Here is a 27,795-nt window from a genome sequence, read left to right as displayed (position 1 = left end):
AACCCTATTCTTCTGAAGTAATTTGTCTGTCCACATCCTCGTCCCAGCGTGTCATATATCAACACTTTTTTGTGAGGAACATTGTCTGCAAAGATTGATATAAAATAGTTATAATTTTTTTTTGTTTCCTAATTGACCAGACTCCATTGCTTCTATTAAAGGTAGCTTTCTGTAATCCGCTTTTCTAGAGCACTGAGAAGCAGAATGCATGACTTTAAATGGGGGAGCTTTAAACACTGGCTGGTCAGGCTATGACTGAAGGTGGGGGTACCTCTTAGCTGAAGGTGTTTGCACAAGTGCAAATGGCTATGGATTGGCGGTTGCATTCAATAGACTATGTTGTTTCTATAGAATTCCTTCCTAACCAATGGTCTTCAGCCACAGCAATTTAGAATAACAAGCATTCAGACATGTTAGTATAAATCAAAAGTTTTGGCAGGGATCCCTCCACGTAGGGTGCCCCAGCCAACCATTTTTATCCCGAGGTGCTCCTTCCTACAAAGTGTGTTGCTTGGACAGCACTTCAGAATACTTGTGGTGTGCTGTCCGTTCTCTAGGAGTCAGTTTCAGCATGCTGGGGAGCTGGCATGGGTCAATGGTGAGAAACTGGGAATTCTCTGCTTATGGGAATTTCTGGTGTGTGGCTCCCAACTAGTTGCAAGGGATAATAAAAGGGCAGAAGTATGGTCTCTGCTCTCCCTTACACACGTTGTTGCTGTAGCAAGTGGCGCTGTACTAAATAATCCGAGGTGGGTGTTCCTCATAGGGAGAGTTTATACAAATCAGTGACCTTCTATTGAGGGCACAGTGGCACACGTAAACTCCAACTCTGCAAACATTTAGGCCGGGTCTACACTACGAACTTACATCAGTATAACTGTCACTCAGGGGTGTGAAAAATCCCCACACTTGGGCGATGTAGTGATACCGAGCTAACCCCCGGTGTAGACAGCACTATGTCGACAGGAGAAGCTGCCGCCTCTGAGAGGTGGATGAACTATGCCGACGGGAGAAGCTCTTCACTAAAGTGTGACAGCAGCGAGGCTGCACTGCTGCAGCGCTGTACGTGTAGACAAACCCATGTGCTTAACTTTATGCATGTGCATAGCTTTGTTGAACTCAATGGGAGGTCTTGTGAGTAAAATTATGCATGTATGAGTTTGCAGAATCCTTGCCGAGTTGCCTTTTCCCGCATCTTCTAGCATGCAAGCCTGCCTCTTCTTCACAGGAGAACCACAGTCATCACATCTGGGCTCCATCTCGTGCTCTAGTCAAGGCTTCTTGACTGCTTTAGCCATAGCCATTGCATCGTTGAGGCTAAATGTCTTGTACTAGTGACACAGCAAGAGGTAATGAAGTATGTGGCACTGGAGGAGCTTCTTTTGGTTGGGGTCTCACAATATGTGAGCAAAGTTGACCCTTCATTTCACCCTTTTGCATGCACAAGAGGCTCATAAAGTAGGTTCCTTCAACTTCGTGCACTGCGTGATTGTTATTGTTTCATTCATGTGAAAGATGCTCCGAGATTTAAGAACAGAATTCAGATTCCTTAGAGGATGTATGACAGGTGAAAATCGGAACTTGTCATCTGGAGAATTCTGAAGCCACCCAGAGTGGCAGATTAGCAAATGGGTGATGGACTTATTTAGAAGCTGAACCTCGTTTGCAGAATTTGATCAAGATGATAAGTATTGCCACTGAGATGCCATGATATACATAGTGTCAGCATGAAAGATTAGCAAAATCCCTATTTGCTGGGCTGTCAATACACCCGATCCCTAACTTGTGCACTAAAAGGTGATCAATAACAAGGGAGGTGTATGACAAAAAATTCACTTCCATTGGATGTGAGGCTTTCACCCCTAAAAATATGTTCTAGCTGGGTATCGAGTGAGCTGGCCATTCTTCCCCTGGCCTGAGGAAGGGAAGAGAAGGTACCAGCTCCTCCCTTTGCTGTACAGCTTATTGGAGGACAACTTGGTCTCCTTGCCTCACCCCCCACCAGTTTGAGGAAGAGTAGATAGAGGTAGCTCAACTGCAAGTTCATTGGCTTGAGGGGGGAGGGGTAAGGAGAAACACTAGTGTGTGGTTCTGGGGGAATAGTTCAGACGAACTATTGAGGAATCCCAAATGTTAGGAATATCTGTGATTTTTACCAAAACTTGCTGTGCCTTGTCCACTGGTTAAAACAAAACAAAACCAACCAAACAAAAAAAAACAACCAATTGACTTAGGCCTTGTCTATATGAGAAAGTTATACTTGTTTAACTTAAATCTATTTTTAAACCAATTCAGTTAAACCAGTATAAACCACTGTGTAAAAGTTTATTTTGGTTTAAGAGTTGGCCTACTTAGGCTGTGTCTACACTATCAATTATGTTGGTGTAACTTATGTCACTTAGAGGTGTGAATAAGCCATCCCTCTGAGCGACACAAGTTACACTGACCTAAGCACTGGTGAGGACAGCGCTATGTTGGTGGAGCTTCTCCCACTGACCTAGCTACTGCTGCTCGTTGGGGGTGGATTAATTAAGCCGATGGAGAGCTCTCTCCAATTGGCTTAGTGCGGCTACTCTAGAGAGCTCACAACGGTGCAGCTGCATCTGTACAGCTGAACCGCTGTAAGCTCTCTAGTGTAGCCATAGCCTTAGGTTTAGCTTAAACCGACTCTTAACTGACTTCAGCTAAACTGAAATAACTCAGGTTTCAACCAAAATAAGAGTGTCCACGCAGCCTTTTGCACCAGTTTAACAAAATCAGACCTTTAGTCAAAGTGTTGCAACTTTCTTGTGCAGACAAGGCCTTACTGTGTTGAACTCATTTACCTATAGGGGAGGAAAAAGGAAGGTACAACAGCAAAATTTTTGTTGTACCCTTGTGAAAATTATTATAATATAACACTTCTAAAATACTACTAACTAAGGGTCTCTGTGTCTTACCAAACACTGAAGTTACTGGAAAACATCACTGTGAAGTTTGGAAGGTAAATATTCTCATTTCACAGGTGGGTTACTTGTCCAAGGTGACAGATCTGGGGATTAGAATCCAGGAGTCCTGTGCTCTCCCCTATGCTTGTCTAACAAGTCCTGCTTTGTTTGTTTGTTTGTTTAAATGCAGAAAAGCTGGCTGACCGTAAATTGAATGTGGCAGAAGTGACACAGTCTGAAATTGGTCAGAAGCAAAAGCTGCAGACAGTTCTGGAAGCTGTCCATGATTTACTCCGACCCCACGGCTGGACAATCAAGTGGAATGTCGACTGTAAGTGCCATGTGCAAAAAAGTCTGCTTTGAAGTGAGACTGTGTCATGTTCATGAATGCAGAGGAAATGATTTTCTGCTGCCCATTTCAGAAATGCAGCATCCATCCTGGTAACCAATAACTTGATCACATATTCTGTGCTGCAGTGTTTTTACAGACTACTAATAGTAATGTGTATATGTGTAGTCCATATATATAGCATGAGAAGGTTGTTGTTATACCATATACCCTCCTACCTCTATAGCTCTGGTTCGAACTCCTTCAGATGAGGAGGGTTATGTCATAATTGGGCTTCTTGAAGTGTGTCATTTCTTTAAGCATATATTATCATTAAAACATTGTTTGCTGAATCTCTATAGATCTGAGAAACTTGTTAGCCTCTCAAGATAGAGACTTAAGAGCTTGGACCCATTCATTCATTCTAGGATGTCCAGTTTAGAGACCAAAACAACGAGGAGTCCTTGTGGTACCTTAGAGACTAACAAATTTATTTGGGCATAAGCTTTTGTGAGCTAAAACCCACTTCATCAGATGCATGGAGTGGAAAATACAGTAGAGAGGTATAAATACACAGCATATGAAAAGATGCAAACACTAATTTTTCCCCCTGCTGATACTCACACCTTCTTGTCAACTGTTTGAAATGGGCCACCTTGATTACATTGAACTCATTAGCACTACAAAAGTGACCCCTCCACTTGGTAAGGCAGCTCCCATCTTTTCATATGCTGTGTATTTATACCTCTCTACTGTATTTTCCACTCCATGCATCTGATGAAGTGGGTTTTAGCCCATGAAAGCTTATGCCCAAATAAATTTGTTAGTCTTTAAGGTGCCACAAGGACTCCTTGTTGTTTTTGCTGATACAGACTAACACGGCTACCACTCTGAAACCTGTTTAGAGATACTATTTCTGATGGAGTAAGCAGAAAGAACATCCCTTTAAAGTGTGGCCCTTTATCTACAAAAGAATTTGTGATGTGTTTCCACCCAGGGAGTGAACCATCTTAATGTGGCTTATAAACAGGAACACCATAGCCTGTTTAATTTTGCTACAGATGTATTCCAGGTGGGCATTCTCAAGTGTAGGTCTGATTTAATATAGTTGAGCATATCTGAACTTGCTCGAGGAGATGTGCTAATTCACTTTAATAGCCAATGCAATTCTGTACTTCTGTGGTGACTTTTATGAATATGCACTACTTTGTTGATAGACTCAGCTGTAGTTCTGAGGCTGTGCATACACCTAACTACTGTACACGGTTAGTACATGTAATATGCTCCCTCAGGTCCTTTACTCCTCCGTGAGGAGAGGGATGATCTGGGCACTGGTCTGGTTTCAACACCTGGCTCTACTTTTGACTTGTTTTGTGACTTTGGTCAATCGGTTCCCCTCTGTTACCATATCTGTAAAGTGGGGATAATATTTCACCAGTGGACACAGGTGAATTGAATTCTTATTGTTTGTAAAATTGTTTTGAGATCATTATGTGAAAGGCCTAAAGTGTTGCCTTGCTAACCAATAAAGTTTTTCAACCTTTTTTTCCACCCCCTAAAGACTGGTTGTTTAAAATCTGTTTTCGACTTGTGTTTTTTACTTCAGCAATCCATGGCAAGAATCTAATTTCCATTCTCCACCTTCTGGTAGCTTTGGCCATGCATTTCCGGGCTCCCATCCGACTTCCTGAGCACGTTTCTGTGCAAGTGGTAGTTGTAAGGGTAAGTATGAACTCCCAAGTATAGTTGTGTCATAATGGCTGCCATCCATCACCCTGATCACTCATCTTATATGCTGCAACCTCCCCCCCAGCCCCATCTCTGTCTTAGTTATTTAGCTAAGCCCTCCCCTGTGGTATTCAGGAGGCCAGAGTGGATGGTCACAGTGTTCCCTTCTGGCCTCAGAATCTATGAATCTTACAATCTTTTATGATGTGTTCACAAGGTACCTAGAACAATACATCCCTAATAATGGTCGGGGCCTCCAGTTGCTATTGTCATACAAAAAAATTAGTAGTGTATAATGGAATTTGCATGTCAGAGAGCTCCATTTGTTGGCTTTTTACTAAAGGTAAATTATTGTTGCCTCCTGCTCGTTGAAGAGGGAACCATTCAAACAGAAACAACACCAGGATCTGGGGAGAGGTTTAGAATCTGTTTTTTGGAAGCCCGTTGTGTTTCCCAGGGTCCAGTTCGTCATGTCAGTTGTGACACTCTGGTTCCTTTGGTTCTGCATTTTGACCTTGATCATGGTCATTCACAGCTCCGTTCCTCTGTTTGCTCTGCTCAATTAGAGAGATGGGATTAGACCCTGATTTCTAATCTCCTGCTCTAGACATTGCAACAGTCCTTTCTGTCTTTGCTGCCTGGTCCTCCTGGCTTTTTTGCCCATTTCTCGTGGTCCACAAAGAGCATTTTGCTACTGCAGGGCATTCTCACTCTTGTTTTTTGTCTCAGTTTCCATCATAACTCATTCACTCTTCACCTGGGCCACGTGGTCCTCTCTGGCCGATGAAGCTGCAGAAGCCCCAAAATGGGTCCTGAACAACTACTGTCCTACCAATCCAAGACTACTTCTGGCTGGCTGCTTTCTCATGTCCTGCTTTAAATGTTCAGTGTGATGGTCCATGCGGTTGTAACGTATGCACAGCTGACGGCATTGACTGTGGATTTGGCAGGTAGTGTGAGGTCACCCCTGCTGTAGTAGGATTCATTTCAGGAGTACAGTCTTAGATTGAGCGGAGCTAGCATGATTCTGCACACTCCCAGCTGCAGTGTAGACCTGCCGTGGAGGGACAAGGGGGATGTGTGTATGTACGTGTGCGCACTATCTATGTATGTCACTTTGCTGAGAAACTTCTTTATATTTACTATCCTGCTGCTACTATCCTGTAATATTTTAAAATACAGTATACTATCCTGTATTTTAAGAGTTTGAGTGAGGTGTAAAATATTTGTAGTTGAACTTGTACGTGATTCAGTCTTAAGGAAATGTATACCAGTTCAATAACATGTGTCAGTTTTTAAAGCATGTGTCAGCATTGATAACATTTTAAATAATACATATTAATAATAATAATGTATTGTCTGCATTGTATTGCCGAGAGGCCCCAGTCACAATCAGAGCCCCATTAGACGAGGTGCTGTAGAAACAGGGTAATAGATGGCCCCTCCCCTGATCCTGCAAACACTTTTATATGCATTCAAGGGGATCACTGAACATCATGGAAAGTGATTGGAGTATGTAACCATCTGCAGAATTTGACCTTCATTTAAGAAAAGATGCGAGAAGTGACAGTCAGTGGGACTTAAACTCTTAAATCGCTTAGGCACGTTCGACATTTTTACCCCTTAGAAAAGTCTTACCTTGAATTAGTTCAGCTGATGCAAACCCCTAATGTAGACTCAGTTAAACTAGTTTAACCCTTGCTTAAAATTGGCTTAGCTTAGTTTCGTAATTTACCAACATAAGCCTTATTTGTTTGAAGCCTTTTCTACATGACAAATGCTTTGCCGGTAAAGCAGTACCAGCAGAGCCCCCTAGTGTAGACACATCTTACAGCAACAGAAGGAATTTTTCTGTTGGCATAGTAACACCACCTCCCCAGATCATATTAGCTATGTCAACAGAAGCCCTCTTCTGTTGATATAGCTGTATCTACACTGGGGGATTAGTTGGCATAGCTATAAGTGGCTAGAGGATGTTTGGGGGTTTTTTTGTTTTTTGTTTTCACACCCCAACCAATTTAAGTATGCTAACAGAACTTTGTAGTTTAGACCTGGCCTAAGTATGTCCACTTTGGAATTTTGCATGGGTTAACTAAATCAGCTTTAAATTGATTTAGGCTGGGTCTCCTTGACAGATTTTTTTTTTTTTGTCAGAATAGCAATGTTGGTCAGAGATGTGAAAAAAACCACACCTCCTAGCCAACATAGCTATGCTGGCACAACAAGAGGGCTTCTGTCAACATAGCTAATGTCCTTTAGGGAGGTGGTGTTACTAAGCTGGCCGAAAAATGCCTTCTGTCAGCATAAGCTGTGTCTTCCTTAGGGGACTCTGCCAATATAGATATACTGGGAAAGCATTTGTGGTGTAGACAAGGTCTCACTTAAACTGGCTTGCCATTTCCAATATAGAAAAGTTCTAACAAACAATAGGAGGGAGAAATGGCAGGAAGGGTGAGGGTAGCAGTGATAAGATGATGAGGTTACATAGACCGGGTTAATTCACAGCTTCATGATTTGGTTTCATTTAATTATTACTTTTTTAACCTCTGCCTGTTTCCATAGTGGTGTTAATTTAATAACCTGCCAGTTTCTACTTTTAAAAAAATCCTATATGTATTTCCAGTGTTTGTTTTTTGTTTTGTTTTTTTAAATTCTGCTGTAAGTTAGCTTCTTTTCTTTTCTTTATTACTACATTTGCTGTTTTTTTCAATGGTGTGTTTTTTTCAGTTTTTTTTTTTAAAAAATATCTAAATAATTCCAGCCATAGTGTTTGGACTTCTGTGGGTAAATGTAGTCATTTGCGCCTGGTGTCTTAGGGATGTGGGATCCCTTATAGAAGTGTTTTGCCTTGTTTAAGGCTAAAAGTGTGAGTGGATTGGATTAGAGTAGAATTCCTGGCATTTACACGGCTGGTTCAGAGGTCTGCAAGGTAAACCTGCAGTAGCTTCCCTAGGGAGAGAACATGGTCAACTGTATAAAGCATGGGACTAGGAGTCAGGAAACTGGGTTCGGTTCCTGGCTTTTGCTATGTGACTTTGGGCAGGTCACCTAGGGCCTGATTATTTGTTTTCTGAGATGCTGAGCACTCACAGCTACAACTGAGGTCAGTGTCTCTGAAAATCCTGCCTTACCTTCCTTATTTCTCAATGTCCCCAGGTTTTAGATGGGGATAACATATCCACGTTGATGAAGCACTTTGATCTATGGGTGAAAACTCTACAATAGTGCGAATTATTAACAACAAATAACCTGGAAGCCACTCAGTGATCTAATAGGTCTTTTTCTTCTCTGGTTTCTATGAGCCTGCTCAATAAAATAAAACAAATTTACCATAGCACCATGCTGCAGGTGAGAGCAAGTAGTCTATGCAGGTCCTGAAAGATGTAATGCCCTTTCTACCGTTTCTTTAAAACATTGATTTGGATTTTAGGGGAGAGGCTAATGCTTTCCCATGCTGTCTGGATTCAGTTATTCAGTTAAAGGTGAGGACATGTAGGAACTGGAAAATCTGTGCAATTTGATCTGGGTTTATACCTCGTAGACTTTTGAGTGCATGCTGCACTGTATACGCAGAATGCAACTTTATGTTTAAAACAGGTCTTTCTGCTTTCTCTCTCTTTGCAGGAAGAACTATAATCTCTGTACCACACATAGCAAGAAATGTATTTCACATACCAGAGAGATTAGTACAGCATAAATGTACGCTTGCTACTTAATAACTGTATTGTGACAGACTCCACAAGATGGCAGTGTGTCTAACTTCAGGGTGGGTTGTTGCAAAATCAGTATGTATTGCCTCTTGAAATTGACCAGTGGTATTTTATTTTATCTCTTTTTTAAATGCTTTGCCTATGAAATATAAACTGTTTTTAGCATGACAATCTGACTTTTGCAGTTACTCATGAAGTCTTGAGCTCAAGTTAACTTGTTGTTTTGTATGACCCTATAAGTGGCTCCCTCGGATACTGAGTTAGCAGGGCTAAGGTTGCATTGCTGAGCAGCTTTAGTAGTTGAGTTGTTCAGCACTCAACCCCCGACCCCCCCCTCAAAAAAAGAGGAAACCCTGGATGTACTTGCCTAAAGCAGAAAACTGAAAATCCTGAGGGTTTGCTCCCAGCTGACTTCCCCCTCCTGAGTTTTAACTTTCATTTGAAAGATAAATTCACATCAGTTAATTTTTTTATAATAGAGCACTATTTTAAATCAGGAGAATATAGAAAGACTTATTCATAAATCATCATAACGACAGTGCTTAAGTCCACTGTGCATAGTTTCTGTGGGATTATATTCAAGGCTTACCTAGAGAGTCCATCTCTCTCCTAGTCCACTTAATGTCACAAATGTGCAGCACATCTGGCCTCAGTGCTACTAAAAGATTTTTGGGGTATCACTGAAATAATCCTCCAACAGCTGGAGTCCCAAGTCAAAGCCTGGAGATGAGGAACGTATGTGGTGTTCATGGAAAAATAAGTCTATTCAGTGACTGCAGTGTAAAGGGTCAGGACCAAACCTTGATCACTTGTGTCTGGGCTGGCCAGGTCCATGGGACTAGGTTCCAAGACTGCTGTAGGACCAGCATGCTCAGCTCCTAAAAATCAGCACCTTTCCCTCCAGTAACTGTTTCCAGCCAACCCAGGAGCAGGATTCACTTCTGTTCTTCTTCCTTTTTCACATTTAAGACCCATTATTCACCAGCTTTACTTTCTGAATTCATTCATTCACAGCTATTGCTTCCTGCCTCTGGGCTGTAAAGTGGTTGGTGGCTGCGGAAGCCCATCTAGGAAGCAGAGCAGAGGAACAATGGGCTGGAAACAAGTCAGCAGTTGCTTAGCACTCAGTGTTGGCACTCACTCAGAATTCCTTATTTGTCCATCCCTGTGGTCATCCCATCTTACATTATCAGACCATCCAGGCAGTAATCCTTTAGCTGCCTGATGGGTGCAGAATCGGATGTATTCATGAAGTGGATTTGATGTGGTCTTAAGACACAGTGGGACAGATGCCCTCACTACAGCACAGGGCTAGGCCCTAGAGTGGAGACATGACAGCAAAATAGCAAGCGATAACAGCTGCTTCCAACATTGCTCCAGGCCAGGTTTGCTGGTTCACTAGAAACAGCAAAACTGTTCTTGTTTTGTGAAGAAGGGGTGGCAGGAAGGAATTCCTGCAGTGGTTCTTGGGTTAAACAAAATGCTTCAGAGAGGGGTGCTTCTTTTTGGTGCTTTCCTCAATAACAACCATTTCTTTTTGATGTTTGTGGTTCAACTGTCAAGAATGAATGAGAGGGCATGGGAGGAATAGGAGGGTTTCGTGCCGGGGGGTGGTTTGCCTTGTATACCAGAACTAGAGCTAGTCCTGAAGCAGCAATCCGAGTCATAAGTCTATTTGACAAGACTTGCTTGGGAGTCAGCAGCTGGGATCTGAGCTCTTTAAGACAGCATCTAAAGCAGTGAGAGAAAGAAAAGGAAAAAAAATTCTCTTCCTTCAGAGGGGAAATGATATATCCCTGAATTTTGTAGGGTACCTATGTAGTCTGTGGAAGGGCAAGTTATGAATGTAAGTAAGCAAGTAAAAACACTGGCTCTGCATTGAGTTAGAAAACTACCATACAGGAGGACCCAATTACAGCAATGAAGTGTGTCCCCAAGGCTCCAGCATGGCGCAGGGACATGCTTAAAGCTCAGCTTGGTCTTGTCTACAGTATAAAGGCCACGTTTTATCAGAGTCTGGGGAAACCTGTTTTGTAACTGGGTCTCACCATGCACTAGCTTTCTGTAGGGCAGAGCAGCTCTTAGTCCTGCAGAAAATCATCCTGAAAAGTCCAGTAAAAGGGAAATAACTTCCATTATAAAATAGTCAGTCTTCCCCTGCTACAATTCCTTGGTGAATTGGTTACTCCTGAAAGAGAGCGACTGACTCAACCACATTTGGATTCCTGTGCTGGGCAAGCTTCCCTCACACACTGGTAGCTTTGCCAGTGCTCCTCAACCCTGACCTCTGGTAACAACCCTTGTTATCCCAGCCCCAGACTGCTCTGGGGCTGCCAATTCATTTAAACCATTCTCTGATGTTTGTGTCATGAGCAAATATCCACAGGGGGCTTCAGATGGGATTGACAAACTCTCTCTCTAATTTGTGATCTAGGCAGAATTTTGACGCCTGTCTCCTGAGGAGACTTGCTCGTGAATTTATAGGCTGCAGATATATGCGTCCTAAGCATTCATTTGGATGTCAGTCTGATAAATGCCACTGTGCTAAATCGCAACCCCCTGTGTCAATTGCCTTGCCCCATCTTTACAGAAACTTAATTTTAAAAGCTAGATAAAATGTGTGCACTCCTTTGGGACGCTAATGGGAGAGGAATGCTGCAGAACTCTTACGAACTCCTCCACTACAGTTCCAGTTTCTGACTTCTATATCTTGGTTTCCAGAAACGGGAAGGCCTTCTCCAGACGGCTCACATTACAGAGGAACTCACAACCACAACAGAGTAAGCAGGAAATCCTTATCCATCTGACAGAGGGGAGTGAGTGTGTGTGTGTGTGTGTGAGAGAGAGAGAGTGTAGGGAGTACGTATGGTGTATCGTTACTCAAAATGAAAGAGCATAAAAAATTCTGTTTACCAGATTAACCAACTCTGTGAAACCCTTAATGCACAACTTTTTTCATGCAGAAGCCACTTTATCACTGGAAATACATTGCAAAGGAAAAAAATTTCTCCTTAACAAGCCTGTGTGCCAAAAGATTTTAGCTATATCCTAATATATCACTGATGATCTTTGCGCAACAATTTTTTGCTGTGTCCCTTACCCCCTCTGTGTATAATCCATTTCTGTCCATCCTTATCACACCACGCTGTTAAAGGAGCAGTGTAGGGAATTTGGGGAGGATCAGCAAGATGCTTCCTTGGGACACCTCCTCAAAATGAACTAACTGCTTTCATACAAAAATAGAGTGTGGGAAGGATCTGTAAGGTTTCCCCATCCTTGTGCTGCACAGTGGGAGCCCAGCAGCATACTCCTTTTAATCTTTGCAGCTGGTCTACGTCACTTGCTGTTTTTACAGTTCTCCCAAAGCGAAAGGGATAGAAATGCACTTTGGCTAAAAAGTGAAAGCTCAGACTCTCCATCATGGGGCCTAAAGGCAGTGTTAACAAGGGGCTTACATGAGCCCTCTCCAGCTCATCAGTGTCTAGGCTCCCTGTAGGGATGTCTCAACCTTTTATCATTTTGTAGCTAAGTGGAGTACCAGGTGGTTTGCTCCGTGGGGGTCCTTTTGGATGAAACCTTCAGAAATGAGGGCGCAGCTTTTCTGTGCAGACATTAAAGCTCTCGTGGCCCTTTTAAGGGGAATGGAGGTTTGCCATGGTGTCTTTGGCCGAAACTACTTTCCTTCCTCCAGCTTGTGCAGTGTGCTTGGCAGACCTCTTTCTCGGAGGTGGCTGCGGTTCAGTGGGTCTGGATGTAGTTTGTAAAGTGTTTTGTTTTAGGGGGAAAGGTGCTACTGTGTGTTTGGTGTGTAATTAAGTGTGTATTTTTATATGGTGTAGATCTAAATAAATGAGGCACCTAAGTACTCTGACACAAGTTAGAAACACAACCCCCCCCCCACACACACAACCTAACCCCATAACAGCCAACAAAACTAAACCCTGGACAGAACTCTCACAAAACTCTTCTGTGCATATAGATAGGCCAGATTCTCAGTTTATGTAAATCTGCATAGCTCCATTGACTTCACCAGCTGAGGACTTGGTTCATGTGTAGTATGTACCTATGTTATTTCCATAACATACAAATATGCATACCATATATAAGCTATATATATAAATATTCTTTTTCTCTAAATAAAACTGTGGTATACCTAACCATCGCAATGCTTATTCTGAACTGTGTAATGTAATCTATTATCTATATGTGTACAGGGATTTGGTATCTAATAATATAAATTGATATATTTATTCATTCACTCTTAGACTTGGAAAAGTAATAATTACGCTTCATCAGTGGAGTTACACCCGGGATACATTTGGCCCATTCTCTTCCTCCAGCATGTTGGCTCTGATTCTGTTGGGTGCTGAGATTTGTACCTCAGTGGGGGTTGAGGATCCTTAGTACCGCACAGGATCAGGCCCATTAAGGCCAGGATCTTTTCCTTGACGGTAATGATTCATGAACTAAATGAATATTTTCTCATGTTCTCACTTGCAGGATGATGATGGGAAGATTTGGTAAGTAACACATGAACCTTTGAAAGTTGCCCCTTCAAACACATTGACAAAGTGTCTGTGTTTCTTACAAGTGTGTCTTGGGTAGTCCAGGGCAGTGGAGTAGGCAATTGCACAGGGCAGGAGCACATAGCTGGGACAGCTCTGTTACTGGCTGTGGGGAGTACTGCCTGAAGCACCAGGGAGGAGTGGGGACTGGAGCACAAGGAACAGCTACCAAAAGAGCCAGAACTACTACTTGGAGTGATGTCCCGATCGGTGCTCCACCGTAGGTGCGGCAGCGCCTTTGTGTCAGAGGTCTTCAATAGCAGTGCCCATCAGACCACACACGTGCACCTCTCCTCCCCCGCGCTGTGCGGTCTGACCGCCCTCGGATCCTTCTCTACTGCCTGTGGTCTAGTATGGAACAGTTCGCAGAGCCCACTTGGTTATTTAGATAGTCTCTTACCTGTTTTTCCCTCTCGTAGTTAGCTAGCTTCTTCATTTTCTTTTCTTCTCCTTTATCCTTTTAAAAAAAAAAAAGTAATTATTTTTTTGTTTTCCCTAATTCCCGTCAGGGATGCTACTCCCTCGCCCTTATGCCTGGCTCTTCTGGGTTTAAGTGGGGCAGGTTTCTCTATAACGGACAGCCATGTCCGTTGCCTGGGAGAGGGACGTTTCCCAGAAGTGTTCCCACTCCTCGTGGAAAAGTCCCTGCAACCAGTGTCGGACCCCAGTTCTTACTGCTCACTGGAGAGACACTCATGCTCAGCAAGGTTGTCTGCTGACCCTCACTCCCCTTGTCCGAGGAACACCATTATAAATGCTGGCGGCAAAGCAGGGTTTGGGGTGGAGGCTGACAGCTCGCAGCCCCCCATGTAATAAACTCCCAACCCCCTGAGGGGTCCCAACCCCCAGTTTTGAGAACCTCGGTACTAAAGCCGTGGCTCTAGAGAGCTCTCTGGCGCCATCTGCTGACTCTTTCCCATATCACACCTCAGCCCTGTGCTCAACACAGGCACTGACCAGAGATCACCCACAGGAATTCACACAGCTGTCAGGCCTCGCTGTAGCTGACACTGCAGATACTCCACGCCTCAGACAGGAGGTGTCCCAGATCTCACCCACTTCTCAGTCAACACGCTCTTCGTGCTCTCCCACAAGGACAGCATCTTCTTTCCTCAGTGATGTCGAGGAGGATGTGGGTGATTATCAAGACTCTCTTGCCCCATCCACATCAGGACAATTAACATCAACTTACCAGCCTTACTCTGCCGCAATTAGGGCACCCAGCCTTTTCAGGGGCCCCATGGATGCAACCATATATTCCCTTTCCCTCTAATTGGCCATATTGGGACCCCCATGGCACAATTTGGTAATCCCACACCGCTGCAAACACGCCGACCTCCATCCATCCATCCCCTCTTCAACAATCTCTCAACTTCCAGAAACACAGCCTCCACAATACCACTACTGGAGGAGGAACTGGAAGGAGAGCAGGATGAGGAGGTACCTCTGGTCCTGCCGTTTTCTTCATCTTCACCTGATGAAGCCATCATGCCACCACCTCCCACTGCAGCTGATGATTTTCGTCACTTTCAGGAGTTGTTTTGTGGAGTGGCTGACTCCCTAAACATCCCACTTGAGGAGTCATGGAACAACAACGTGAACTGATTGACGTTCTTCATACTCGACAACAAAAATTGCCCTACCTATTAAAGGTGTACTATTTGAACCTACAAACCTTTTGCAGACTCCAGCTTCTATCCCCCCCTACATGCAAATGGGCAGATAGGAAATATTATGAACCTGCAAAAAATGTGGAGTTATTGCCCCGAATTCCCTCGTGGTGAATGCGGTGCAAGAGAATGGCCATCAATGCCAATCCCGATCTGGTCATCCTGACTGAGACTGGAAACATTTAGATCTCTTGGGCAGAAAATCCTATTCATCTGGCCAAGAGATATGGCCAAATATCGTTATAAAGTTTATTCTAAGCTGGAGGAACTTTGCCAGGATCTGCCAGGGGAAAAAAGGGAACAATTCCTGCACCTCATTTCGGAAGGTCATGACCCCACAGGCCTCCCTGGACTCAGCTGATACAACTGCCCATCCATTGCTACTGCAGTAGCAATGCGACATGCATCATGGTTGTACCTTTCAGGATTCCCTAAGGAGGTGCAAAATAAGGTCGAGGATCTCCCATTTGAGGGAGAAAAACTCTTTTCTGAGCGCACGGACAACTCCTTACACTCATTGAAAGATCCCGAGCCACTTCAACCTACAGGACACGTACTTTCATATTGCAGTACACCCTGCTCACAGACATTTCTTACAATTCATCGTCGGCCACGGTCACTACCAGTACAGGGTACTACCCTTCAGACTATCCACAGCTTTTGACTTTTTTCCAAAGTACTCGCAGTGGTCATGGCCTTCCTCTGCAAACAAGGCATCACCATTTCCCAGTATCTAGATGATGGCCTTCTCAAAGCGCCATCCAAGACCGAAGCACTCCGAGCAGTCCACACTACAATGACCCTCTTTACAAAACTGGGCCTCCTTATCAATTTTGAAAAGTCCACACTAACCCCAGTGCAAACGCTGGAATTCATTGGTGCTCTATTCAATGCCAAGTGGGCAAGAGCGTTTTTACCACCTCACAGGTTCACAGCAATAACACAACTAGTTTCAACCACCCGAGCATGTCCCCAAATCCCAGCACTTACATGCCTCCCACTTGTGGGACATGTGGCTGCTGCTACATTTGTGGTCAAACACACGAGGCTGCATGTGCGGGGTGTCTTCAGGGCTGGCTCATACAGTATATCTTCCTCACAAGCACAGCATGCAAAAACTCCTGTCCATGCCAACCCAGGTCAAGGACTTACTGCTGTGGTAGATGTGCCCGACAATGTCTGTGCCAGGGTCCCTTTTCTTCAACCTCCGTGATACTTACCGTAATTGCAGCCAGGTGCACTCTAATAGCCAATCTGTGCTGTTTGAGCTGAAGGAGGTAGTTCAATCTGAGAGGTAATGGAGCTCAGGCAGCATCGACCTGTCTGTCGGCACACCGAAGTTGGAACCGGTTCCACGTCTAGTAGAATCGCACCTGCTATTTATCACAATATGTTTTACTGAATCTGAACAGGTTATTTCTGTATCGTACTGTGATACTTACCACTGATGCCTCCCTCCTCGGCTGGGGAGTGAATCTATGCAAGCACACTATACAGGGCTGATGGATGCCCACTGAGTTCACCTTACCAATCAACATCCTGGAACTGAGGACGGTCCACAATGCCTGCCAACATTTCCTACCACTCCTCAGAAACCGGACTGTTCGAGTAATGACGGACAACCTCGCCTGCATGTATTACATCAACAGGCAAGGAGGTGCCAGGTCCCATTCCCTATGCTCAGAAGCAATTAAGCTATGGAATTGGTGTATCCACAACATCTCCATCTCTTCTGCGTATCTCCCTGGACATCAAAATATGACAGTGGATGTGCTGAGCAGAACCTTCTCGCACGAGCATGAATGGCAGCTCGTCATGAGAGCACTCCGACCCATCTTCTGTTGATGGGGTCATCTCACCATAGACCTTTTCACCACTCACGAGAACACCCACTGTCCTCAATTTTGTTCCAGAGCAGGCCTGGGACGTGATTTGCTGAGGGATGCATACATTATGAACTGGAATGTGCCACTTCTGTATGCCTTCCCTCCCTTTCCCCTCCTGTTCCGAGTCTTATGCAAGATACAGGAAGATCAAACTCTGATTATACTAATAGCACCAACATGGCCATGACAAGTCTGGTACGCGTACCTGCTTCACATGACACTCTCTCGGCCTATAAACCTTCCCCCAGCATCGTGGCTCCTCTCTCAGGACAGGGGATGCATTCACCATCCTAATTCGCGGATGCTCCTCCTGAAAGCTTGGTCCTTTGTGGTTCTGGGATTCAGAAATAACCTGTTGAGATTCAGTAAAACATATCTTGATAAATAGCAGGTGCGATTCTACTGGACGTACCTATTCCCACACGTGGAACCGGTTCCGACTTCGGTGTGCCGACGGACAGGTCTGCTGCCTGAGCTCCATTACCTCTCAGATTGGACTACCTCCTTCAGCTCAAACAGCACGGATTGGCTGTTAGCTCTCTTAGAGTGCACCCGGCTGCAATTACCACATTCCACTGCTCTGTCGAGGGATATTCAGGATTTGCACATCCCATTGTCAAACTTTTTCTTAAGTGTGTTCGAATCCTATACCCTAACATACATCCCCCCACTCTGGGACCCCAGCCTAATGGCAGCCTGCTCGCTCCTTCATCTAAGCACTGTGTGAGACCAAGAAAAAAGGAGTGTTGGGTTCGAGTTGGATAACCTCTTTGGGGCCTGTGAATCTGGAGCGGCTGGAGAAGGCACAGTCTCTCTTCATACAGAAGGAAAATGACTTTCATTGACTTCAGCGTGAATACAACCTTCATCAAATGCAGTGGATTTACCATTAAAATACCAACAGAAGTAATGCACTCATATTTAATTAGTTTAAATCAATTTAGATGAGATTAATTAGCGAGTGCGCAGACCTGTTGAAGTGTAAATCGCTATGGAAGTGCTAAATGCTTATTCTTTACATTGAATACTGGGGTGGAGGATGGGGGGAAATCAGGTCTGCGTTCAGGCCTTAATTCAGCAAGGCACCTACTTGCATGACTCAGGGCTGGTCTATGCTGGCACTTTACAGCACTGCAACTTCCTCACCCAGGGGTGTGAAAAAACACACCCCTGAGCGCTGTAAGTTTCGGGGATGTAAAGCGCCAGTGTAGACCGTGCCCCAGAGCTGGGAGCTGCTCCCCTCGTGGACTATACAAGCCATGACTACAGAAGGCATGTTAATGCTCTGCCGCGGCAGCACTTTAATGTTGCTAGTGAAGACGTGCCCCAATTTCAAGCCTGTGAGTAGCTTCATTTAAGTCAATGGTACTCCTAGCGTGCTTACAGTTAAGTTTGCGAGTAAGTACCTAGCTGAATCAGGGCCTGATTGCTGTATCACTCAGCAACGGGCATACACAATTCCTGAAGAACACAAACATCAAGTAATATTCAATGACCATTTGATATAGAGAAAAATAGGCCATAGGGCAACTTTTCTTTCCGTTTGTAATAGATGTTTTTTGTTTTCATGTGTCTGTTTTCTGTATTAAATCGGGGGATTTCCCTTCTGCATTTCACATTCAAGACACCATTTTCAACTACTCCCAAGATTCCCAATTCAGTTTGCTCTGGCCTTTAGACACCTATGTTGGCTGACTGATTTTTGTTTGAATCTCCATTGTGTTTTTCCTAAGACAAGGAACAAAGAAAATTAACATACATAACTTGCTTCCACATCTGACTGTTACAGCAGAATTGATTTTTCTAACATTGCTTTCGTCTCTTTGTGAATCAGAACGAGATGCCTTTGACACCCTCTTTGACCATGCACCAGATAAACTCAGCGTCGTGAAAAAGGTAAAATATTTTAAAAACGTATTTCCTACTGTAGTCAGTAGTGGATTTTTAAGCAGGAAGGGGTCCCAGAAGTCTGGAAACCTGTAGAAAATATTTGTGGTATCAGTGGAAAAAATATGCCCATCAGAATCATACAAATTTCACTCCAAAGTTACAACTGAAGTGCTTATCTTGAAGCTTTGTGGCTTGGCCCAGTATTCACTGGAGTCAGTTAAGACTCCCATAATTTCAAGTGGGTTTTGGATGATTCTTGGTGTTTGTCAGCCCTCTTCCATACAGCACTTTGAGAGAAACTACAGGTATTAATATCCAAAAGAAGCATCCAGTGTCTGATCTGAGCAATTGTCTTGTACAAGGGGTGCCCTTCCACAGCTGGAGAATCTCCCTAGTGTACTGTGGCTGTCAGAGGGATAGATATGAGTTGTGATTCACCAATTATGGCTGCAAGAAGTTGTAATACACACACACACTCACTCACTCACTCAATCTTGCTCTCTTTATTTATTTAAACTTCACTTTCATTAATGCGTCCAAAGGGATGCTCACTTACGACAGCTGGAACAGTCCCCTGGGTCTGTTCTTCTGATACAGATCACAGGCCACCCTCTGTTCCACCTTCAACATGCCACTTTTTGGGGGCAGAGGGAAAAGGAAGAATAGCCATTAATCTGGGCCAGCTTTTGTTAATATATCCATCTGGAAGAGAACAGACAAAGATTTTGCATTATTCCATTGGCTTGTGCAAATACCAGTGTTAAACTGTTGAGCATAAAACTGAGTAACTATTTTACATAGAGATTGGAACTGAAATTTGCTTCTTTGCATTATATGATTGTTATTATTTGTATTACTAGTAGGGTTATCAATTAATCACAGTTAACTCACGTGATTGATTAAAAAAATGAATCGTGATTAAAAAAATTAATTGCAATTAATTGCACTTAGAATACCAATTGAAATTTATTAAATATTTTTGGATGTTTTTGTACATTTTCAATATTGATTTCCGTTACAACACAGAATACAAAGTGCACAGTGCTGACTTTATATTATTATTTTTGATTGCAAATGTATGCCCTGTAAAAATGATAAACAAAAGAAATAGTATTTTTCAATTCACTTCATACAAGTACTGTAGAGCAATCTCTTTAGTGTGAAGGTGTAACTTACAAATGCAGATTTTTTTTTTTTTGGTTGTGTAACTGCACTCAAAAACAAAACAGTGTAAAACTTTAGTGCCTACAAGTCCACTCAGTCCTACTTCTTATTCTGCCAATTGCTAAGACAAACAAGTTTGTTTACATTGACGGGAGATACTGCTGCCTGCTTCTTATTTACAATGTCACCTGAAAGTGAGAACGGGCGTTCACATGGCACTTTTATAGCTGACGCTGCAAGATGTTTACATGCCAGATGCGCTAAAGTTTCATATGCTCCTTCATGCTTCAGCCACCATTCCAGAGGACATGCTTCCATGCTGATGATGCTCGTTAAAAAAATAATGCGTCAATTAAATTTGTGACTATACTCCTGGGGGAAGGGGAGAAACTGTATGTCTCCTGCTCTGTTTTACCCACATTCTGCATATCTTTCATGTTGTAGCAGTCTCAGATAATGACCCAGTATATGTTCGTTTTAAGAATGCTTTCACAGAGATTTGACAAAACACAAAGAAGGTACCGATGTGAGATTTCTAAAAATAGCTACAGCACTTAACCCAAGGTTTAACAATTTGAAGAGCCGTCCAAAATCTGAGAGGGACGAGGTGTGGAGCATGCTTTTAGAAGTCTTAAAAGAGCAACACTCTGATGCAGAAACTACAGAACCCAAACCACCAAAAAGGAAAATCAACCTTCTGCTGGTGGCATCTGACTAAGATGATGAAAATGAACATGTGTCAGTCAGCAGCATGGATGTGTGTCCTCTGGAATGATGGGTGAAGCATGAAGGTACATATGAATCTTTAGCACATCTGGCATGTAAATATCTTGCAATGTCAGCTACAACAGTGCCATGCGAATGCCTGATCTCACTTTCAAGTGACATTCTACACAAGAAACGGGCAGCATTATCTCCTGAAAATTGTAACCAACCTTGTTTGTCTGTGTGATTGGCTGACCAAGAAATAGGACTGAGTGGACTTGTAGGCGCTAAAATTTTACATTGTTTTATTTTTGAATGCAGGTTTTTTGTACATAATTCTACATTTGTAAGTTCAGTTTTTATGATAAAGAGATTGTACTACAGTACTTGTATGAGGTGAGCTGAAAAATATTTTTTTATTTTTTACAGTGCAAATATTTGTAATAAAAATAAATATAAAGTGAGCACTGTACACTTTGTATTCTGTGTTTTAATTGAAATTAATATATTTGAAAATGTAGTAAACATCCAAAAATATTTAAAATCAATGGTATTCTATTGTTGTTTAACAACACTATTAATCACGATTAATTTTTTTTAATCGCTTGACAGCCCTAATTAGTAAAGCACCTAGGAGCCCTAGTCATGGACCAGGACAGAAGAGGTGTTTTCCAGGATACATTTAAACTAACACGTTTAGGCGTGTAGCATGGACAAGTTTTTATTTTTCCATTCTGAAACTGCTGCAAAAGCATTTTTAAAAAGTTGATTGAATTTTAAGTGAATGCTGCCCATTTAATATACACTTTAAAATCTGACTCCACGTCCCTCTAAAAATATTTTAAGCTGATGGCTAGATTGCTGGGATAAATATCTTAGTACAGTAACTCCTCGCTTAACGTTGTAGTTATGTTCCTGAAAAATGGTACTTTAAGCTAAACGATGTAAAGCGAATCCAATTGCCCCATAAGAATTAAAGTAAATAGGCGGGGTTAAGTTCTAGGGAATTTTTTTTCACCCTTTAATACTATACACAGCGATGATGATTGTGAAGCTTGGTTGAGGTGGTGAAGTCAGAGGGTGGGATATTTCCCAGGAAATACCTTACTGCTAAATGATGAACTAGCAATTGGCTGAGCCCTCAAGGGTTAACTCGTTGTTAATGTAGCCTCGTGCTCTACAAGGCAGCACGAATGGAGGGAGGGGAGACAGCATGGCAGACAGAGACAGAGAGACACACCCTGTGTGTGAGAGAGAGGTGCGCATTGCTCCTTTAAGTACGCTGACCCCACTCTAAGTACATTGCCTTTTTAAGTAGATCAGCAAGCTGAGCTGGCAGCTGCTGCTAGGAATCCGCTGTCATGTGTTCCTCCTGCTCTATGGAAGATGGGGTAAGCAGGGTGCAGGAGCAGGGGGGAGGGGGGCACCCTGAAATTAGCCCCCATCTTCCTCCGACCCTCCGCACAGCAAGCAGGAGGCTCTGGGGAGCAGCTCCAAGGCAGAGGGCAGGAGCAGCATAGGGCAGTGGGGGGAGGGACAGCTGAACTGCCGGCAATTGGTAGCCTGCTGGGTGGCTGCCACATAAGGAATTTAGGGGAGAGGGGAGCTGATAGGGGGGCTGCCGGTCCACCCTGGTTCCAAGCCCCCACCAGCTAGCTGCTACGGGCTGCTCTTCCTGCAAGCAGTGGACAAAGCAGGCGGCTGCCAAATGACGTTATAAGGGAGCATTGTGCAATTTTAAACAAGCATGTTCCCTAACTGATCAGCAATGTAACAACGTTAACTGGGACGACTTTAAGTGAGGAGTTACTGTATATATTCATGCTGCTGTTGTCCCTCTGCTGAATGGTAGCAGATGTCTAGGGCCTTGCAGATCAGCTTCCTGTTCAGATGGAAATCAGACATACAGAGCCTGGGTATATTCTTATTGTAACTTGTTTATTTATACACACACACACACCAGTTCTGGAGCAGAGGGGTCACAAACGGCACACAGACCATCCCTTCATTCAAGAATCTCAGCCCAGTACCAAGGCCCAATTCCCATAGAACAGTTCTGGTGCAAGAATTGGCTCTCTGTGGAGAATTAGGGCAGGCAGTGCACACTCCTGCTGCTTACCATGGCTCCCCCAAGAACCGGCAACTGAACCAACACCACCATAGCATTTCCTCCAAGACTAAAAATGTGCTTGCATGCTAAGAAAAATAACTTGTAAGAGGTGACTCCTGCCATAATACTGTTGCAATGGAGATAGTAATTTACACTGCTGTATCACTTTAATTCTTACATTTTTTTTATTTTTGTGTGTACTGACAAAGAGGGTATTGTGACAATTGTTTACCAATCTTTTTAGTCTAATGCTGTATTAACCCTACCATATGGACATTGGTTCTTATTTCTAATCTCATTAATCCTTGTCATCTTCCTTTACAGTCTCTGATCACCTTTGTGAACAAACACCTAAATAAGCTAAACTTGGAAGTGACAGAATTAGAAACACAGGTAGGCGTTTTAGACAAGAAAATAAATCTCAAGGTGTAAATTACAAATTTAGGCCCCAGTTGTGCAAACTGTTTTGCATGTGCTTCTCTTTATACACGTGAATAGTTCTGCTAGAGGGATACACATGTGTGTTTGCCTTATTTTGTAGGTGATGGTTATTTGCAGTAATGTTTGCCTCTGGCTGCTTCTCTTGCCCACTTATTGCACACATGACTTATAGCAGATGCAGCTGGTAATTTGTAACCTCGCCTGGCTTCAGATAACGAGAGAAGTTTTAGAATATTTAATATTTGTTTGTGTTATTGACTGTAATATATGGCTGGGTTTCAGACCAATGTTTCAAACACATCAAAGAAAACATGTGCAAAGCACTCGCTGTATTACTTAAACTATGGATGAGAGCAGGTGACGGGCATGTCTTTTCCAACTGTGTGAATTCAGGCTGTTGATCTGAACCAGGATATCCTCAGTTGATTCAGTAATTGTTGTGGCATAGGTCTGTCTGTGTTTAACTCAGTTTGGATATTGGGTATCCTTCAAAACACTATAACCCAATCAAACGTGAGTTCTGGAGACACTGGGGCATGTTGCTTTCACTCAGCTGCGAGCATATCAGAAGCTTGCATAGCTCTAACTGCTGTAATAGAAACAATTAAACTGTGTAATGGAAGAGAGTTCATAAAAGATAAAGACTGCTTTAAAATGGGACTACATGGTTAACTTATTCTTTGCTGTTTGCCCAGGAGAGTAAGTGTGGGCACTGGATAGCCTAGGGAATTGGTTATGGACTACTGAGCATTTCATCTGGGTAATTGGTCTGAATCTGGCCTAGGCTGATACAGATTAAATTGATCATCCACTGATGGAAATTCTGGGGCCTTAGTGAATGGGAGGTTTCAGTCCAGTTCTGGGGCCTGGCTATCTTTATCACAAAAATTGACTTGAGCTCTCTGCTGAGATACCTGTGATTAATTGGGCTATGGAGACTTGATCCACCCGCTTGCCCCAAGAGTCTTGTATGATTGCTGTCAATGCGGTATCTGATTTATGCATACAGATCTTTCATCTCCAAGGGCTGTCAATCCAGCATCATTCACCAGTGCTGAAATGTACAAAGAATGTAAAAAATACAAGAAAATGGGCCAGGGGAGGTTAGAATAAATGGAAATATTGGTTAGATGAGACACCTTCTATTTTAGGAATCAATCAGAATCTTGGAACTCCACCATTGCACTTACGGTGGAAGCAGTTGCTAGACTGCAGTGCAAAGTGGTCAGAATTAACAAGGATTTTTATGCTCTGGAAAGTAGGTTGAGAGGCTGTCATGTCTGACAAGTTACTAGATAACACGGAATTTTGATCATCGAACTATTGCTTACCTTGGTCAGATAGTGCAGTAGTACATAAACGTGCTGGCTGGGTTTTCTGTACTACTGTCCCTAACTAGATGGAATGAGACCTGGTCAAGTGTTTTGAGAATTTCTTCCTCTAGTGGCTGGCCTACAAAGCGGATGTAGATAAAGATTTTTCAAAAGAAACAAATAGCAACAAAGACCCTAACTCCTATTCATTTCCAATTGGAGTTAGGCACCTCTCTGCCATTTGTGCCTTTGAAAATCTCCCCCTTAAGTCTACTGACAGCTAACAGGAGTTTCTGCTTCTGCTAAAGTGGTAGTGGCTTATCCCATGCCACATTTATGTGGCTCTGGTTTTGGAAGTGTAGGTCTCTGTGGATTGTTGCACTGCTTTATTATTACTGTAGCGCATAAGAGCCCTAGTCATGGACCAGGACCCCATGGTTCTGGATGTTGTACAACACAGAACAAAGACCGCTCTTGCCCCAGAGAACTCTTTGCATGTTCCACCTTATCTCTGATTAAAAAGTTCAGGGGATGTCATACAGGTCATATTGGAACCAATATAGAGAATTCTTTTTGAAAGATACAGTACCTACCAACATTTAAAAGGAATTGTATGGGTTTACAGCAGTGATACTCTACTGGTGGGTCTCTTCATAAGCTTGGTGTGGCTCTCCTCTTGGGTTGGAGCACCTCATCCCAAGTCACGTGAACATACATATGGTGTAAAACAAGGAAAAGGCATGCAAAAGAGTTTTTTGTGTGGTCTTCTGGGTTGTCTTTTAAAGATATAGTTTCCCATTATCAATGTAGCACATAGTTACTCATAGTGAGGGTGGTGAAAACAGTGCACTCAGATGTGGGGAGACATCCCTGTGCCCCTCTGCAGCAACCTGTCTAGCCACTTAGGGCTAGGTCAATGGACTCCAAAGAAAAACCCGTTCGGCATTCCTCAGCTGAAAGGATATTGACCATGATACAGGGCCTTGATGGTTGAGTCTGGGGAGAAGAGGAACTGGCCAAGGGTCCTACTGTTTCTGACACAAGTGCAGTAAACTCCTTCCCAGTCCTGAATGGGGCAGAAGGTAGATTATTAAATGTCTGTAAACCAGCTAATGAAGTGCTGCAAGTAGAGGTAAATGGTTTGGGCCGTTTATCTTGATTTTTCTCATTGGTTGCAAAGCCTCTCATGAAACCAAATGCCTCTTGCCTGTCATCTGGGAATTTCACCAGTATCTCTCCTCAGTTTGCAGATGGTGTCTATTTGGTATTGCTCATGGGTCTGCTCGAAGACTATTTTGTTCCACTCCACCACTTTTATTTAACACCTGAAAGTTTTGATCAGAAGGTGAGTAGAAATTCCAATCTGGACTCCGCTCACTACCATATCCCACATGCTATTTTCCATCCATTGGCTGAATTCTCTTCATGCCCAGTTAAGCCAGAGTATAGCATATCCTTTCTTTCAAAGGCTGTAGCGAAGGTGCATTCGTTATAACACTTGGCAGTTCCTAGAATCCTTACTTTAAAGGTTGCCTGTGAAACAAAGGTGTAAATCCCAGTGACTTTACCAATACTTCCTGAATGACTATACCTATAAACATATTTAAGAGAAGAAAAGCTAGGTCCTGCGATGTCCAGCACAGTTGTGGTCAGATGATGTTTATAAACCCAAAGGATATAAAATAATAAATAGTTTGCACTTACATAGAACTTTTACGTGTTCAGATTGAATAACTTATTTAATTATTATTACAGCAATGCTTAGAGGCCACTCTGAGACCAGGGCCCCATTTTGCTAGGCATCGTATATAGTCACAATAAGAGACAATCCCTGCCCTGAGCTACTTACAATCCAAGAAAGGCATAAGAAGGGCAAAAGGTGGGAGACGGGAAGTCTTGTCCCCATTTTACAGGTGGGAAACTGAGGCACAAAGAGACTAAGTGACTTGCCCAGACTAGCATAGGCAGTCAGCACCACAGTGCTAGGAATTGAACCCAGATGTCCTGAGTCTCAGTCCAGTGCCTTCACCACAAAGCCATCCTTTATCTTTCCTAATTTTTGTCACTTCCCTGTAAAATGTGGAAATAAATAATATTACCTCTAATGTGTATGAGGAACTGACGCAGAGCAGTAGTGACTTGGCCAAGGCCACACAGCCGGTCTCTGACTGTATTGGGGTTAGAACTCATTTGCTGAGCACTGATAGTGGGATTGACTCTGTACCAGATGCACAGTCAAACATAGGCTCTGATCCTGCAATGAGCACCCTATTGGCAGCATGCCACACAAAACCGCACTGAAGTAAATAGGAATCTACACCAGCTCAGGGATCTGCTTGTGCACAAGTCACTGCAGAATTGGGGGCCATTGTTCCTTCCCCAAGGGGTTTGTAATCTAGGTACACAGTTTTCCTCTGGGTCTCCCAGTGTTCTGTCTATCTAGCTAAGCATTTTCATGTATTTCTTTCCATATGGTAAGATGTGAATGATGGCATCTGAGCTAAAGTAGGTTATTGTGGATGGGCATCACAGATGAAGTGAGCTGTGAGGAGAGGGTAAGGATTTGCCACGCTGTTGCAGCGGGGGGCGGCCTAGATCAGTGGTGCCTAGAGTGATAAGCAAGTTGTGAATGTTGCATGCCATTGGGAGGGGCGATAGGTTGTCTGTGTTGGGCCTTCCCAACAGCCATGGAGAGGAGGGGCAGCGCTGGCTGCTGACTGCCTACTCGGGTTGGGTCCCATGGGCCCTCCTTCACAATGGGTGTGCCACAGGGCTGAAATTGAGTGAGTGGCATTGCAACCTGGTGCACAGGGGTCACTGTGCCACTGAGGTTTGGCCCTGCCATCCCCCCGTCATGGTGGAGAAGTGGCAGGACCAAATCTGAGTGGGCAGAGGGGCAGCCAGCTCTGCTCCTCCTCACTGCTGCTGGGGGGCTGGCTCCTACACCAGGGCTTGCCCGACCTCCTCCCACTTCCAGCAGCTCGTTTCCTCTCTGCTCTGCCCACAGGACTTGCTGAGTGACAGCCTCAAGACCTGCTACAAGAAGGAGGAACTGCAGGGCATGGGAGAGGGGCAGCAGGGAGCCCTGGAATGTACCATGTGAAAAATTTCAGGGATGGCCCTTGGTTTAGATATCCTGGTTCACTGTTAGCCTCCGTGCTATGTAATCCTTCTCCATGCTATGCAGTGGTGCAAGTACGGTGGTGTGGTCTGGTATGCCATACCAGTAAGATATTTATAGCTGGTATGGTGTACTGGAAAGACACAGGAGGAGCCTGCCCCACCCCAGCCCTTCCACGTAGCTGCATCTCCTGAGTCCTCCTGCCTGGGCTCTGTAGAGCAGCCCCGCCGGAGGACA

At 43.6% G+C, this 27,795-nt stretch overlaps 1 protein-coding gene across 1 annotated transcript in view; it reads left to right on the top strand.

Annotated features, from left to right (window-relative positions):
• Positions 1–27,795, top strand: part of PARVB (parvin beta) — a 97,467-nt gene that overhangs the window by 57,298 nt on the left and 12,374 nt on the right. The window contains exons 5-11 of the mRNA XM_084648885.1: positions 3,118–3,258; positions 4,862–4,977; positions 11,415–11,473; positions 13,194–13,213; positions 18,649–18,710; positions 23,008–23,076; positions 25,681–25,782. Coding sequence (XP_084505011.1) covers positions 3,118–3,258; positions 4,862–4,977; positions 11,415–11,473; positions 13,194–13,213; positions 18,649–18,710; positions 23,008–23,076; positions 25,681–25,782 — 569 coding nt within the window. The remainder of the gene's footprint in view (positions 1–3,117; positions 3,259–4,861; positions 4,978–11,414; positions 11,474–13,193; positions 13,214–18,648; positions 18,711–23,007; positions 23,077–25,680; positions 25,783–27,795) is intronic.

The sequence above is a fragment of the Lepidochelys olivacea genome (genome assembly GCF_965140295.1).
Source record: "Lepidochelys olivacea isolate rLepOli2 genome assembly, chromosome: 1".
Taxonomy (NCBI): Eukaryota; Metazoa; Chordata; order Testudines; family Cheloniidae; genus Lepidochelys; species Lepidochelys olivacea.
The sequence above is the reverse complement of the archived record's forward strand: the minus strand, read 5'-3'. Positions and strand labels throughout refer to the sequence as shown.